This window comes from Amblyomma mixtum, chromosome 5, assembly GCF_055824585.1.
Source record: "Amblyomma mixtum isolate Tamu chromosome 5, ASM5582458v1, whole genome shotgun sequence".
NCBI classification, from domain to species: Eukaryota; Metazoa; Arthropoda; class Arachnida; order Ixodida; family Ixodidae; genus Amblyomma; species Amblyomma mixtum.
In genome coordinates this window covers 79109457-79123470 of record NC_143016.1, presented here as the reverse complement: position 1 = coordinate 79123470, position 14014 = coordinate 79109457, and the positions used below count along the sequence as shown (strand labels likewise).

Here is a 14014-nt window from a genome sequence, read left to right as displayed (position 1 = left end):
TGAAGATGTCTATGGGTCATGCCGCGGCGGGTGAGCTAGCGGCAAAAAAACAAAACAAAAGGAAACAACCAAACCGGCTGACGTACTCGTGGACAAAATGCATACATGACCTTCGATATCTTTTCTTTGAAGCGAAAAGCTTGACTAGGCTCGCCAACACCGGGTCTGGCGTGCGCCGTGACCAATTTTAGCCACAGCTGCGCATGCGCGAAACCGAGCGACGTCACGCGGAGCGCAGGTGGCCGCTGCTGCCGCAGCCGTCGTCGCCGCCGCACGCCGACTCCGTCGTCTGAGCGTCGCCGCTTCTCCTCCTCGCCACCGCTTTACCCTTCGCCCCTGCCGCGCGGTCGCCGCCGCCGTCCCAAGAAGAGAAGGTTCTTTCGCAAGGCGTTGCGAGAACGCGTGAGCGGCGGCGGCGGCCATAGAAGAGGCGGCCATCCTCACCACCGTTTGACCTTTCGCCGCAGCCGTGCGCAGTGCACATTTGAAAGGAGGGGTATATAAGTCGCGCTTGCCCATAGAACAGGCGCAGACACTCGCCATGGAAGGAGAAAAAGAAGCAACGGTCGGACGGCGCAGAAACACCGGTCCAAAAGTGGTAGCTTGGGAGTTGGCTGAAAAGCAGCGAGAGCTTTTCGCTTATCCAGGCTTAACCTTAGCTAAGCCACAGCCAATTTTTTTTTTTTCAGGTTTACCCCGGCTTATACGTTTAGGGAGAAAACGAAGAGGGTCATTTTTAATCGCCGATATTTCCGGTGCTCCATAAACTTGATATTAAATGTTTGTCGGGGGATGATGGGTGGTTCAATATTATCGCGTAGTAGCGACACCGCCACGAACAGACGAGAAAAGTGACGTAGGTCTGAAAAACTTTTTACTGGCCTGACTTGCGCCTGCATCGAAGAACCGTCGAAGAAAAGAAGCACTGCCGCTGTAAGCCGTGCTCAATTTCAAGACGAAGAACCTTTGGGATAAGGCGCGGAAAGCACTTACGACCATTTCGAGCTTAGTAGAAATAGTTTCACGTGCAATAGTCTTCCCAGACAAATTCGGGCGCCTCTCGCAACACAACAAAGTAATAAGACCACGTCACGGCATCTTCGAGAAGAAACAACAAATATAACAAAGCTTCGCGTCAATATCTATCAGTCTTTCGCTTTTCTTAGCCTCTGTGAAAAGAGTTTCAGGAGCCATTTAAAGCACATGTGTAGGAATAAGATTGGCTATAAGCCCAGGCTGAAGGCAAAGCAGCCAACAGATTGCATGCCTTACAAGATCACAACAATCTAATGCACACAGGCGGAGAAAATGAAGGTATAAAAAACATTCACAATCATCACAACGAAGAGGCGGGAAAATGAAAACAACACATAAACAGTGGTAACCAGGCCAGTGGAATCCGCTTTCATCGCAGATATCGTGCGGAGTGACACCGGATTTGACTGAAATGAGTTTTGGGCTAAACGAAGAATTGAGCGCTGCGCCTCAACACACGAATTTTGCACAGGCCGTACAGTAAAGCTAAAAAATATATCGCAAGGTGTTCTTAATCACTTTAATTTACAGTTAGGTGCCACTGTGGGAATCCCCAACGAAGTCCCTCTTCAGTGTTATTGAAAGACATCCCATGTGAGGGACGAATGCATTTATTTTCTGACGCTAGTCCGGGTCACCGTCTCATGTCGGAGATTCAGAGCCCATGTCGCCCAATACATCGTGCGCTTTCGATGCTTTGGCATACGCAGTGATGTGCGACCCAGTCCGTGCCACTGACGATGCAGCCGTCGGCTGCTCTACTGGCTAGAATTTGCAAATAGGCTGTGGAGTTGTTCAGCAACTCACTCCATAATGAATGTTTAGGTGAGTCTGTGGTAAAGGCATAGAACGGTCAGCACTCGTGCAGCCTGTGCGGTACGTTGTACTTTCCCGGTGCCCCATTGTTGAAACACTTGGGCTAGCTAGTCCAGCGAAACGATGACACCGCGATGATATGATAAGCTCGAATGATATGGATTTTATTTCTTTGGGTCGCAAAAAAGTAAAAATTATCGATCAGCATCGCTGCTGCTGTAGTCACAGCATTTCACAGGGGTTCAAGCTCCTCAGAATAATTTTATGAAGTCCTGCATCTTGACTTCATAAAAACGTGTGTAGCTCATTTAAACACGCAAATCGCCTCTCTTACGGGAAAGCATAACTTGTCATACATTACGACTGCAATACGCAGCCAAGAATTTTTTTCTCAGCTCGAGCCTCAAGTTAGCGTGTAAAAGCATGTGTCCTGCATAAAACATGTTAAATGCTTATCATTCATAAGGCCAACCTCCAGTAGTTTTCTCTTGCGGTAGCCGTTGTCCAGTCTTCGGTGTAGCCTAAATAGAGATAAGTGGCGGGGCACCTTGCCGATTGAGAAGGAAGACGCAAGTCTTAAGCTGATAACGGAAAGAAAGGGAACTGAGCTTCCGGGAATAGAAGCGAGGATAAAAATTTGAAGATGAGTTGTTGATCTGGCGGAAGAAATAGCGAGCCATTAACGAGGAAGCGAAATAATATGTTCGCACTCTGTTGTTGCCCGGTTGTGGAATTTCAGACCAAGGGTCTTGCAGAGTCCAGGCTCAAAAGCAAGAGAGAACAGATGTAAATTGCTCCTCTTGTGTCTCTTTATTCCCATCCTGACGTTCTCCATTTACGCACAAGCCTCCACAGTGGCTCAGTGGTTGTGTTGGTCGAATGCTGACCCAAAAGACGCGGGTTTGATCCCCGCCGTGGTGGTCGAATTTCGATGGAGGCGAAATTCTAGACGCCCGGGTACTGTGCGATGACGGTGCACGTTAAAGAACCCCAGGTGGTCGAAATTGTCCGGAGGCCTCGGCTACGGCCTCCCTCATAGACTGAGTTGCTTTGGGACGTTAAACACCACAAAAAGAAAAAATAATCTCTGATGTACAACTCTCAGAGGTACTCACCGTTCTCATCATTTAGTATGAGAAAAAAACACGCCCTTAGTTTTTGTCCCCGTATTTATGTTTGGAAAGTGGTGCAAATGCATGCCACCTTAAATGTTACGGTACCTTGCCGAAGATGCTGCAAAAAGACGTGTTACTCGGTATTCAATTTTGCTGAGCATTTGGCGCTCGATTTTTTACACTGAACTCGTTATAAGCCCCGTCAAGATATGTTCTCTCATTTTTTTCTCATTTTTTCCAGGACCAAATGTCACGTTCAGTAGGGAAATTGAAAGCTTCCAGGAAGAGGTCAAAAATCTCAAGAATCAAGGTGTGAATATCATTATTGCCATTACGCATAGTGGCTTCAAGCGAGAAATCGAAATTGTTAAAAATGTTCCCGAGATCGACGTACTCGTTGGTGGGCATACCAACACTTTTCTTTACAACGGTAAGAAATCTAAAAAAAAAAACTGCTTTCTCTTACATATTGTTCTGCCCTTCCGCGTCTCTACTTCCGTTGTTCTTTGCATTCGCCCATGTAGGGTCTGACCATCCAAAGGAAAACAAGCCCGAAGACTCGTACCCGTACGTGGTGCCGAGAGACGACGGTAGCCAGGCACTTATTGTGCAGGACTTCTGGTTTGGAAAATTTCTGGGCAGACTGAAGGTGACCTTCGACACACAAGGAAACGTAGCAACCTGGGAAGGCAATCCTATTCTCATGAACGCTTCAGTTCCAGAAGGTAAGAATGAAGTAAACTTGGGCGACGCTGTGTTCTGCCGTGTTTCCGCTGAGCTTTGCTGAAAGAACACGCAGAGACTACTGAAGGTTCAGGTGAACCACCGCTCTACAGATCATAAAAAAAGAAGCATTCAAAACAACAAACGGGGCTTTGACTTAAAACCTTCTCCCTATTATTCGCTTTTTTGCCGTTGCTGCGCTGTTTCTTTTGTTATCTTGACCAAAACCAACAAGCCTACGTAACAGCTCTTCTGCAGAACGTGTATATGGGCGATAGCTTGTCCTTTTCACCGGAACAGCAGCACATCGGCGCAAGTGAGATTTTTAGCTAAGAATAGAAAAGGGGTACGACAAAACAGAGATCAAAACTCACATTATAGCACTGTATCATTTTTTCAAACGGAAGAAATATAGTGTGCTAGTAGGTGTCGGTGCCTTAAGTATTTAGTGTAATGTGCAAACTCTTTTGGTTTATTCACGACTTCGAAAAGTAGCGGAGTCCGTCTTAGACTGGCATGAAAATTCAGTAGGCAGGACTAGTGTGCGCACATTTCTAGCATTTCATGAGCAATGACAACAGATGCTTCCGTTCTTATCTACTGAGTAACCTCCGATCGATAGAACATAGATTAACTCAGCGCCATTTAAAAGGCTACAACACCAGGGTGTCAAGACGGCCCCCACATCGGATGCCATGGCATGTACAGAATGCCATGACATCGTAGTGCTGTGGCCGATTATTGCAACAGAAAAACAAGCAGCATAGCGTTGGGAACCTCAAGAACAGCGGAAGCTTATAGTCACTAACAGTCGCTTTATACAGGTAAGCATTACCCAAACTGGCATGCATCATTTACATTATGTGCTTCGAAGTGAGTAAGTTGGATTCAAGTGACGCTTAGATTAACACTTTTAGAGTGTGTAGCAGAAAATAGCTTGAGAGAACAGGCAATGGTTGCCACAGCTTTAGGTAGTAAGGTAGTGATCATTCTCTGCCATGGTGACAAGCGCCGTTGCCCCGCTCCATACGGGAAGCCTCTGAAAATCCGACCAGTTGCCGGTAGGCACAAGGCCACAACCATTAGTCTCATTCATAATGTCAGCTTTTTACAGGAACAATAAAAGAAGCGCATTCTCCACAAAGGTACAACCCCTTAACTTCAGGCTGAGCACAGGCGCAGAGTAAGAGCTGCACTTGCAGCTTAACCTGAAGGCCACAATGGCAGCATATGCATGCTCTCAAAGACACCAGCATCACGGTTCTCAAAAAATATAATTGCAGAAAGTACTGCTACACTCCCATAAAAATGTACCTTAAAATGTTGTCTTCAATTGTAAATTAATTAAAAAGAACTCAGCAAGTGCACATTTCTCTGTCAGTCTTGCACAAAAACACTTACACACATCGGGGAAACTCATATTAGTCCTGGAAAGAAATGTCGCAACTTCTCTCCGACAACTCTTTTTCTTCTCTCAGCAAAAATAATTAAGCGCAATGCAGAAACAAATTTTAAGTCCTCTCGAAAAGAAAGTTCCTTGCAAAACATCAACTTCCAACCTGCGTCACTACCTCATGCATTAACTAGGAAATGTGGGTAGTTTAATTTGATTTGAAACATTTTGGATTTTATAAAACAGTTTCCCGCCTCCTTGCTGAGCAGCGCGGCAATGCCGAGACCAGAGCGTTTTCTCCTCCCCTGACAGGCTACAAAGAAAATTTATTTTTTAGGAAAGAAAGTGACACAGTACGAGTCTTACTCCTCTGTGGGCACCTCAATCGCCCTATGATGGAAGGGACGAAGAGGGAGTGAAAGAGGACAGAAAGAAACGATGAGCCGCAGTGGAGGGCTCAGAAATTCACCTGGAGTACTTTAACGTGCACTGACAACGCACAACATTCGAGCGCCTTTTGCGTTTCGCCTCCAAAGAAATGTGGCCGCCGCGGCCGAAATTGAACCCGGCTCTTTCGCCTCATTAGCCCAGTGCGCTAACCAAGAAATCGGCGTGCGGAATAAGGAAGGAATTGCAGGAAGCGCGATGCTTAGGCGTGGACGACGGGGAAGAGGTGCGGGGCGAGCACGCTCAAGCAAGGCGCATATACAGTGTGTCAGAACAGCCAACGATGAAGCAAGCAATCGTAGTGCGAGACCTGGCACCGCGAGAGGTGTACTGAAATGGAGTACGTTGATGTGGCAGGGAGTTCCGAAGTGCGCATGTATGGGTATGATTAGGTTTAGGTTTATTGGGGTTTAACGTCCCGAAGCAACTCAGGATATATATGACGGACGCCGTAGTGAAGGGCTCCGGAAATTTCGACCACCCGGGGTTCTTTAACGTGCATTGACATCGCACTGCACACGGGCCTCTAGAATTTCGCCTTCATCGAAACTCGGCCGCCGCGGCCGGGGTCGAACCCACGTCTTTCGGGTCAGCAGCCGAGCGCCGTAACCACCGAGCCACCGCGGCGGGGGGTGTGGGTATGTGAGTCGCGTCAGTGGCATGAATGAACAACGGCCCTATTCCGTCAGTGTCTTGTCATGACAATAAGCATCATAACTCGTTTTTCGGATGACAAGGCTGTCATTGTCTCGCTTTTCAAGTGATGGCCTTGTGATCGGCAATAATAACACGAGGACCAGATCAAAGTGTACCGTTCCCACTTTGTCATTTACCTGCAGTGCTTGTGGATCTATATGACCACGGCAGAAGCAATTAGGCAAGGAAAGCATTAAAGCAAATGCAACAGTGCAAAAGTATGTGGTGAACATCTGGCACTGTTCATGCGCATTACGATGACTGTAATATCTATTTTATTTTTCTTTTATCTCATCAAGTCTCTCCCCGAATGTGCACCATTGCATGACAAGTTGAATGGCGAGTAAGCTTCCCTTTGCATAAAGGGAAGCAGGAGAAAAGCCAGGCAGTTACAGACACACGAAGCGTCATTTCAAGTCAAAAGGGCCGGGGGACACATTTTAAGGATACTGATTTTGTTTCACGCTTTTTTTGTTGTTTCAAGTGTAAGGTCAAGTTTTTTATATACTAAACATACAGCGACGTTGGTCAAAGAGCACATGTTACACTAGGAGGACCCAAAGTAAAAACTGCCCGGGGGGGGGCTCCTGACTATAATCACATTACAAGGTATACAAAATGCAGCAGTGATAACATTAATACATTATTGATTAAAATTTTGAACTAGCAATAGCAAGCGAATAGACAAACGCAGTGAAGAAAAAGCACTTCAGTTAGTTCATTGGGCATCAGCCAATATCATCATGAAATGCTGTTTAATGCTAGTCTGAAAGGATTGCAAAGCACATGATGATTTAATTTCAAAGGGCAAAAAATGTTCCACAGTGATATGCTTGCAAATTTGGTGGCAGATTTGCCATAGTTAGTTCTAACCTTATGGAAAAGAAAGTTCCTACGCTCAATGTTGTGTTATTTCTGTTATTTAGGTCATCAATGATAAATATTTCAACCGGAATACTGCGGTTTATTAATCGGTACATAATGAGCGGTAACTCGAAAGAAAAAAGTTGGCGGAAAGGCAAGATACTTGGTTGATGGTAAAGTGGGGCTGAGAAAGAGAGAGAGTACTAAGCGGAATGTCATTAGTCTGACTGCTTGGTTTTGAAGGCGCTGAATGTGATCTAAGTGTTTATAGCATGTATTACCCCAGGAAAACAAGTGGTTTGAGAGATGACTATGTATACGAGCGTAGAACAGCGATAAAATAACATGTGCCTGAAAACAGTGGCGCGTTTTGATAATATGAAAGTAAAACGAAATCTTCTTTAGTAAAGAACAAGCATCCAGATTAAATCTCATAGTTCTATCTAGAACTACACCATGAAAAGTGGCTGTGTCAAAATATGGTAGAACGTCCCCGTTATAGCGCGCCAATGCAGATGTGGGAAGTGCAATCTGAGGTTAATTAAATATAATGAACTTGGTTTTTGCAGGAATAATTTGTTTAAGGTTAATTTGCGCCACGACAGAATGTTATTGCGGTCAGCGTTAAGTTTTTGTACCAGTATGTTCACAAATTGCTCCAATGTAAAAATTGTGGTGTCACCTGCGTATAGAATACAGTTAACGCGTCTGAACGAGTTAGGTAAATCAATAATATATAACAATAAAAGTAAAGGGCCCACAGTATATCCGTGAAAAACTCTATGCTTGCAGGCTTTGCAGATGACATGTTATTATTTCCTAGAACAACTTGTGATCAGTTAGATAAATAGCTCTAAGAAGTTGTAATTGTAGAGCACTAATTCCTAAGCAAGTTAGTTTGTGTAAAGGATGCAATCGTTAATAGTGCCAAACAACACCAACCTGCTTTTTGGGGACCTTGGGTAGGTTCAGTCGCCGCATGTTCCAAAGGAACTCAGCACTTGCCTCAGCCAGGACCTAGTAATCCTTGGAGGGGCCTCGGTTCCACACAACGTTGAAAGTCTTCGTTTGTACCGTGTGGTTCTCTTTCTCTTGTCCCGTCCTTTTTGCGCAGTTATTCTTTGTTCTCATAATGTCGTACCAACTAGACCCTCATCGCACTCTTCTAGTGCCAAAATATTCGGTTGGATCGATAAATACTGCTCCAACAATAACACCATTATCAATTGCATCTAATTTTGTCAGCAAAAGATAAGGGAGCAAGTTCAGTGCAAAATCCTTGACGGAAACCAAATTTGTGAGGTGAAAGTGAGTTTAATTTCAATAGGTATGCCATGAGTCGCGTGCTGATGATTTCTTCAATATATTAACTAAAAAAGGAGAGAAGGAAAGTTGGACGATAGTTGGTGATAAATTTGCGGTCACCTTGAACATAGGAATAATTTTGCCAACCTTCATAACGTCAGAAAACACGCCAGAATAAAATATTTTGTTAATTATAGATGCTAAAAATAGATTATAGCTCTTCTGCCACAGATTTAATTTTAAAACGATGGACCAACTCTAAACCTGGCCCTGTTGATTTGAGAGAAAAAATTGCCGTTTGGACTTCTTCTGGACTTATGGGAAGCAAGTAAAAGAAAATTCACAAAGGGGCAGGTTAGGCAACGATGGCTGCTCATAAAGGTCTGCAGGTGAATCAGAGTGGTCTCTGAAAGCTTCAGAAATGTCATTAGAGTCATTGTTTGACCACTTGTCGTTTTTAATTCTAATTGCAAGGAGGTCATAGCGTTTATTAAAAAATTCGTTAATGAGTGGCCGATGGTAACGGGTGTCATTAACACTTTTCAATAATTGATTTTCAACTACAATAATACAAACACAACGGCGTTTGTATTAGCCGCTGTACCAAGACAAAATTGACTGAACGAAGGAATGTCAAATCCAAGATTGCCCTTATTTTGGTAATCAAGGCTTTCAATCTCGCAGAAGTGTAGTTTCGTGCCATGCACGTAAAGAAAGTAGAAGAGCTGTGAGGGCCAAGCCTGCGCAGCTTGTGTCTGCTCTCTTCGACGCTGTTTTTTCTGCTCTTAATTATACGGCGCTTTCCTTTTATAACCAAGTAGCTCTTTTTTCACTACAAAAGCTTTCCCATTTGTTGCTTTCTTTCCAGATCCATGCATGAATGCAACATTAGCACCCTACAAAGAAAATATGACCAAACAAATGGAAAAGGTGATAGGCGAAACAAGGGTTCTCATGGAACACGAGCAAGACATATGCCGACTTCAGGAGTGCAACATTGGTAACCTGGTGGCCGACGCCTACTACGAGTACTTCGTCAACATGAACACGTCTACGCCTATCGATAACACGACTACGAGTAAGATACCTAAAGCGTGGTCGGAAATCAACGGTGCAATCGTGAACGCCGGTAGCATCAGAACAGCGCTTCCCAGTTTCTGTGAGTAAATCAACGCATGATTTCTCGCGTGCTTTTCTGCGAAAACAGAGGTGCATTAACCGATTTTTCGCAATACCCTTCCACTCCTTAGCCAAAGTCACCTGGGGTGATGTGGTGACCACGCTACCGTACGGAAATTCGCTAGTGGTGATGACAATTAACGGAACCCAAGTGATGAGAATGTTCGAGCACTCCGTTACAAACTACACTCTGGATAAAGAAGCTCGAAAAGGACGATTTCTTCAAGTGTCAGGTAATGCTTCTATACAAGTGAAAGTTAACACCTCTTACTTGAAGCAAATCAGTTAGTGTTATTTATTAGTGCTATTGAGAGATTACAATCTCTCTAAAGCACAATGAGGCGCCTAGGAAGCGATACCTTTTTCATTTCACAGAAACCATGCTGTAATCTAAAAGAATGAATTTTTTTTGCGGCATCGACCCAGATGGTAATTAACTATGCAACGTTTTGTTAACAAGTGGAGACTTCTATAGTTGAGTGTTGCCAAATAAAACTGTTACCAAGGAGCGAAGCAATTTTACCTGGCAAATGAAACATGCTCAATTTCCAAGTTTTTTTCAACAAAGAGCTCTGTCGCTGCTGTGTCGTGGTATATGAATAAGCCTAAAATGACAGGCCTCACCGTTTTGTTATACGCCAAGTTGCTGTGTTACTACTTGCCACAGTGTAGTTAGTGAGACTAAATTAAATAGCGCCAAACAAATCAAAATGCAATGATTGGAAAGCAAGCTCGTCTATGGCGCTTGCATAAACTACAGCCAGGTTCGAGCAAGCAAACTCATTCATTATATTTGACAGCTTCATTAAATATAATGTAAAGAATTGCTGTTGGGAGCTCACAAATAATAAATAAAAAACCTACACAAGTACCTATGGACAAAAATTTTGCGAGGCCATGATATTTTAGCTATATATTTCTGAAAACTTATTCGAAGCTGGAAGCACAAAGCATTTATTAAAAGAACAGACAGTAATGCCGTCCTTAATGCATTTTAATTTTCTACTTGAAACCTCTCTGGGCATATTTGTTGCAGCTTAACTGTTAAGCAATAATTCTAGCCTTATCACATAACATACAAAAATATTCTTGCAAGAAAGCACTGACGACATTAAAACAGTTTATTAGTCGCAGTGAGCTGTTCTGTTTCTGTTTCAAATGGAAAAGTTGTCCGACCTTTTGCTCTTTCGCGAGCCCAAATCACGAGTTCTACTCGCTAACGAGGTGAGCTTATGAATAAAATGAAGTATAGCGCCTGGCTGACGCTGCGGAATTCATAAGGCATCAGTGTTCGGATTATTCCCCAAAATGCTCTTTTTCAGGAACAGCAGTCAATAGTCTTTTCCTGCCATGGTCTGTGCAGTGAAAGTGGTGCATGATACTGCACTAAGCCACGTTCTTCTCTTAACAGCTTCTCGAAACTTGCGAACCCATACGAAACAAGGAGCACGAAGGGTGCTTATATCTCAGTTAGCGAGATTTAATGTGCGTTAAATATCTTTGGACCACGATGTTTGCCAAATTTGCGGAATACTGAGCTCGCCAGAAATATGTCGTAGAGAGCAAAATGAGTAAAATAAGTAGAAGGCACAGAAATATAACGTGCCGACGTACCAGTGCGCATGGCTAGGCGAAGAGTACGACAAGGCTTCTTACGTATAGTCATAGTTAGCAGCGCAAAAAAACGAGGGCCAAAGCGAACGAGGTCGCTTTGGTCGCTCGCTTTGGGGTCCTCGTTTCTTGCGCTGCTAACTATGAATCCACACCAACCAGCCCAACTTTCTGTACTTATTTACGTATGCCCGCGTCAATAAGGGCCTAAGTGTTTCCATCCTCCTACGTCGAAAGCGAACGCCCGTGATAGGGTGCTTGTTCTGACCACGATGCAATATTACGGTGCGGCGGGTATGGTGGATACTTTCCTGATAGCCAAATTAAGAAAAAAAAACATTCTGTTTACTACATTTAGGATCAGGACCTGACGTATGTTTCTCTGGTTATTGATAAAAAGGAAAATCAGTTTAAATGTCATTTACAATATTGTTACCTTCGAAAATGTGCTCACAAAGGAATCTTGGTAGCGACCATTTCATCATCGAGATTCTCTTACACATTCAACTACATCGCAGGCCTCCCAGAGGCTCCACTCTTACAAAGTGGGACTCTTTCCGCTCATGTAGAACAGCACGCACTTTCGTTCCCATCACGGACATCAAAGCATGGACCGAGCAGCTAAAAAGCGATGTCCGATCCGTAACTTGTACTCTACCCGAAGACTGCCCAAGCGACACAATTGACTCCCGCCTCCTACATTTATGGGAGGCTAAAACAGGCCTAGAGCGCCGCTGGCAAAGGCAGCGATGGAATCGGACACTTAAGCGTCGCCTCGCCCGCCTTAACAAAGAGATAGAAACACACGCAGCGAATCTTTCACGTCAGAACTGGGAATCTATCTGCAACAAGCTTGATGGCAATATGAGTGTGCCTCAGACCTGGAACCTTTTTCGGCACTTAATAGACTCCACTCACTCTAAGACTGCCCAGAGACACGCCCTCACCAAACTCATACATACTTCAGATATACCTCCACCAGACCTCCTCCAAGACCTTCGAAATCAATACTTCCCCACATACCCTCCTGCACACCACCCTGATTATGCAGGCCCCCCTAACGACCAGCTTGACCAACCCATTACAGAAGCAGAGGTCCAGGCTGAACTCCAGACGCTTAACACGTCCTCAGCCCACGGCCCAGACGGGGTACATAACAAGGCTCTCAGGAATCTCGACGCACAATCCATTGCTGCACTTACAGCATACTTTAATGAGTGCTGGCGACTGGGCACCCTCCCACCACAATGGAAAGAGGCGAGAGTCATTTTCATACCCAAACCTGGCAAACCTCTGCTTACTTCCAACCTCAGACCCATCTCCCTCACATCTTCTGTTGGCAAACTCATGGAGCATGTACTCCAGCGCAGGCTTTGCCAATACCTAGAAAGCAACAATCTCATGCCCACTAGCATGTTTGGATTTCGACCAGGGCTTTCCACACAGGACGTCTTCTTGCAGCTAAAACATCACATTCTCGACTCACAGACCTCCGACACTAAAGCTATCCTAGGGGTGGATCTCACTAAGGCATTTGATAACGTTACACACTCAGCTATCCTAGAAAACCTTACGACCCTGGGAGTCGGCGCCAGGATGTACAACTACATCCGAGACTTCCTCACCCACCGCACAGCCACGCTTACCTTCGGCGATCACAGCCTACCAGGGATCACGCTGGGAGCACGAGGTACGCCCCAGGGAGTTGTCCTCTCCCCTATTTTATTCAACATAGCACTTCTTCACCTACCACAACAGCTAGCTCAAATTCCCGACATCAATATTTCAGCCTCTACGCCGACGACATCACTGTCTGGGCAAACCATGGCAGCGATGCCGAAATAGAAGAACACCTACAATTAGCACTAACCACCATCGACGCATATGTACGGGAGCGTGGCCTGACCTGCTCCCCTTCAAAATCGGAGCTTTTCCTCTACCGGCCCAAGCAACACGATTCAGTCAATGCACCCATCTGCCTCGCTATAGGTACCCATCCCATCCCACTAGTACACAAAATCCGCGTGCTAGGACTGGTTCTCCACTCCCACGGTGCGCACGGAGAAGTCATAAAGACACTTCAAACACACGCTCAACACACCACTCGACTGATTCGCCGCATAGCGAACCGCAGGGCTGGCCTACGCGAGCGAAACACGACTCGCCTCACCCAGGCTTACATCATAAGCCGAACAACATATGCCCTTCATACTTACCCCTCAAACAGAAGGAGAGAGACCGGGTTAATGCGCTCCTACGTAGTTGCACGAGAACGGCTCTACGTCTTCCCCCCAGCACATCCAACGACCGACTCCTCAAACTCGGTGTACACAACACCTTTGAGGAGCTGAAAGAAGCTACCTTTATGGCACAACTATCGCGTCTATCCAGCTCAGAGGCTGGTCGTACTTTATTGTCCCAGTTGAGCCTGACCCCAATTACAGAGCCTACCGAGGGGGTCCCCCTTTCTGCTACCCTCCGCTCGAACCTCAACGTAACCCCCATCCCCAAGAACATGCACCCTGAGCGAGACAGGGAACGCAGAGTAGCAAGGGCTCGGGTCCTTCACAAACAGTATAGCGAGGACCATGAGGTGGTCTACGTGGACGCAGCGGAATATACGCAGGCTCCCGTATGGCCCTGGCGGTAGCCGACAATAATGCAAAGCTTCTAACCTCCAGCTCAATCATTACCAATTCGACCACAGAGGCAGAAGAGGCAGCCATCGCGCTTGCTCTCATTTCTGCATCTGCCACAAAAATTATCTCCGATTCCAAAGCTGCAATTCTAAATTATGCGAAGGGCTACATATCCAGCACCGCTGCTCGTT

General features: G+C 45.4%; 1 protein-coding gene across 1 annotated transcript in view; it reads left to right on the top strand.

Annotated features, from left to right (window-relative positions):
* LOC149342756 (snake venom 5'-nucleotidase-like) overlaps window positions 1-14014 on the top strand; it is a 38553-nt gene that overhangs the window by 22037 nt on the left and 2502 nt on the right. Inside the window, exons 7-10 of the mRNA XM_089545229.1 lie at window positions 3208-3396; window positions 3491-3691; window positions 9263-9553; window positions 9645-9806. Coding sequence (XP_089401355.1) covers window positions 3208-3396; window positions 3491-3691; window positions 9263-9553; window positions 9645-9806 — 843 coding nt within the window. The remainder of the gene's footprint in view (window positions 1-3207; window positions 3397-3490; window positions 3692-9262; window positions 9554-9644; window positions 9807-14014) is intronic.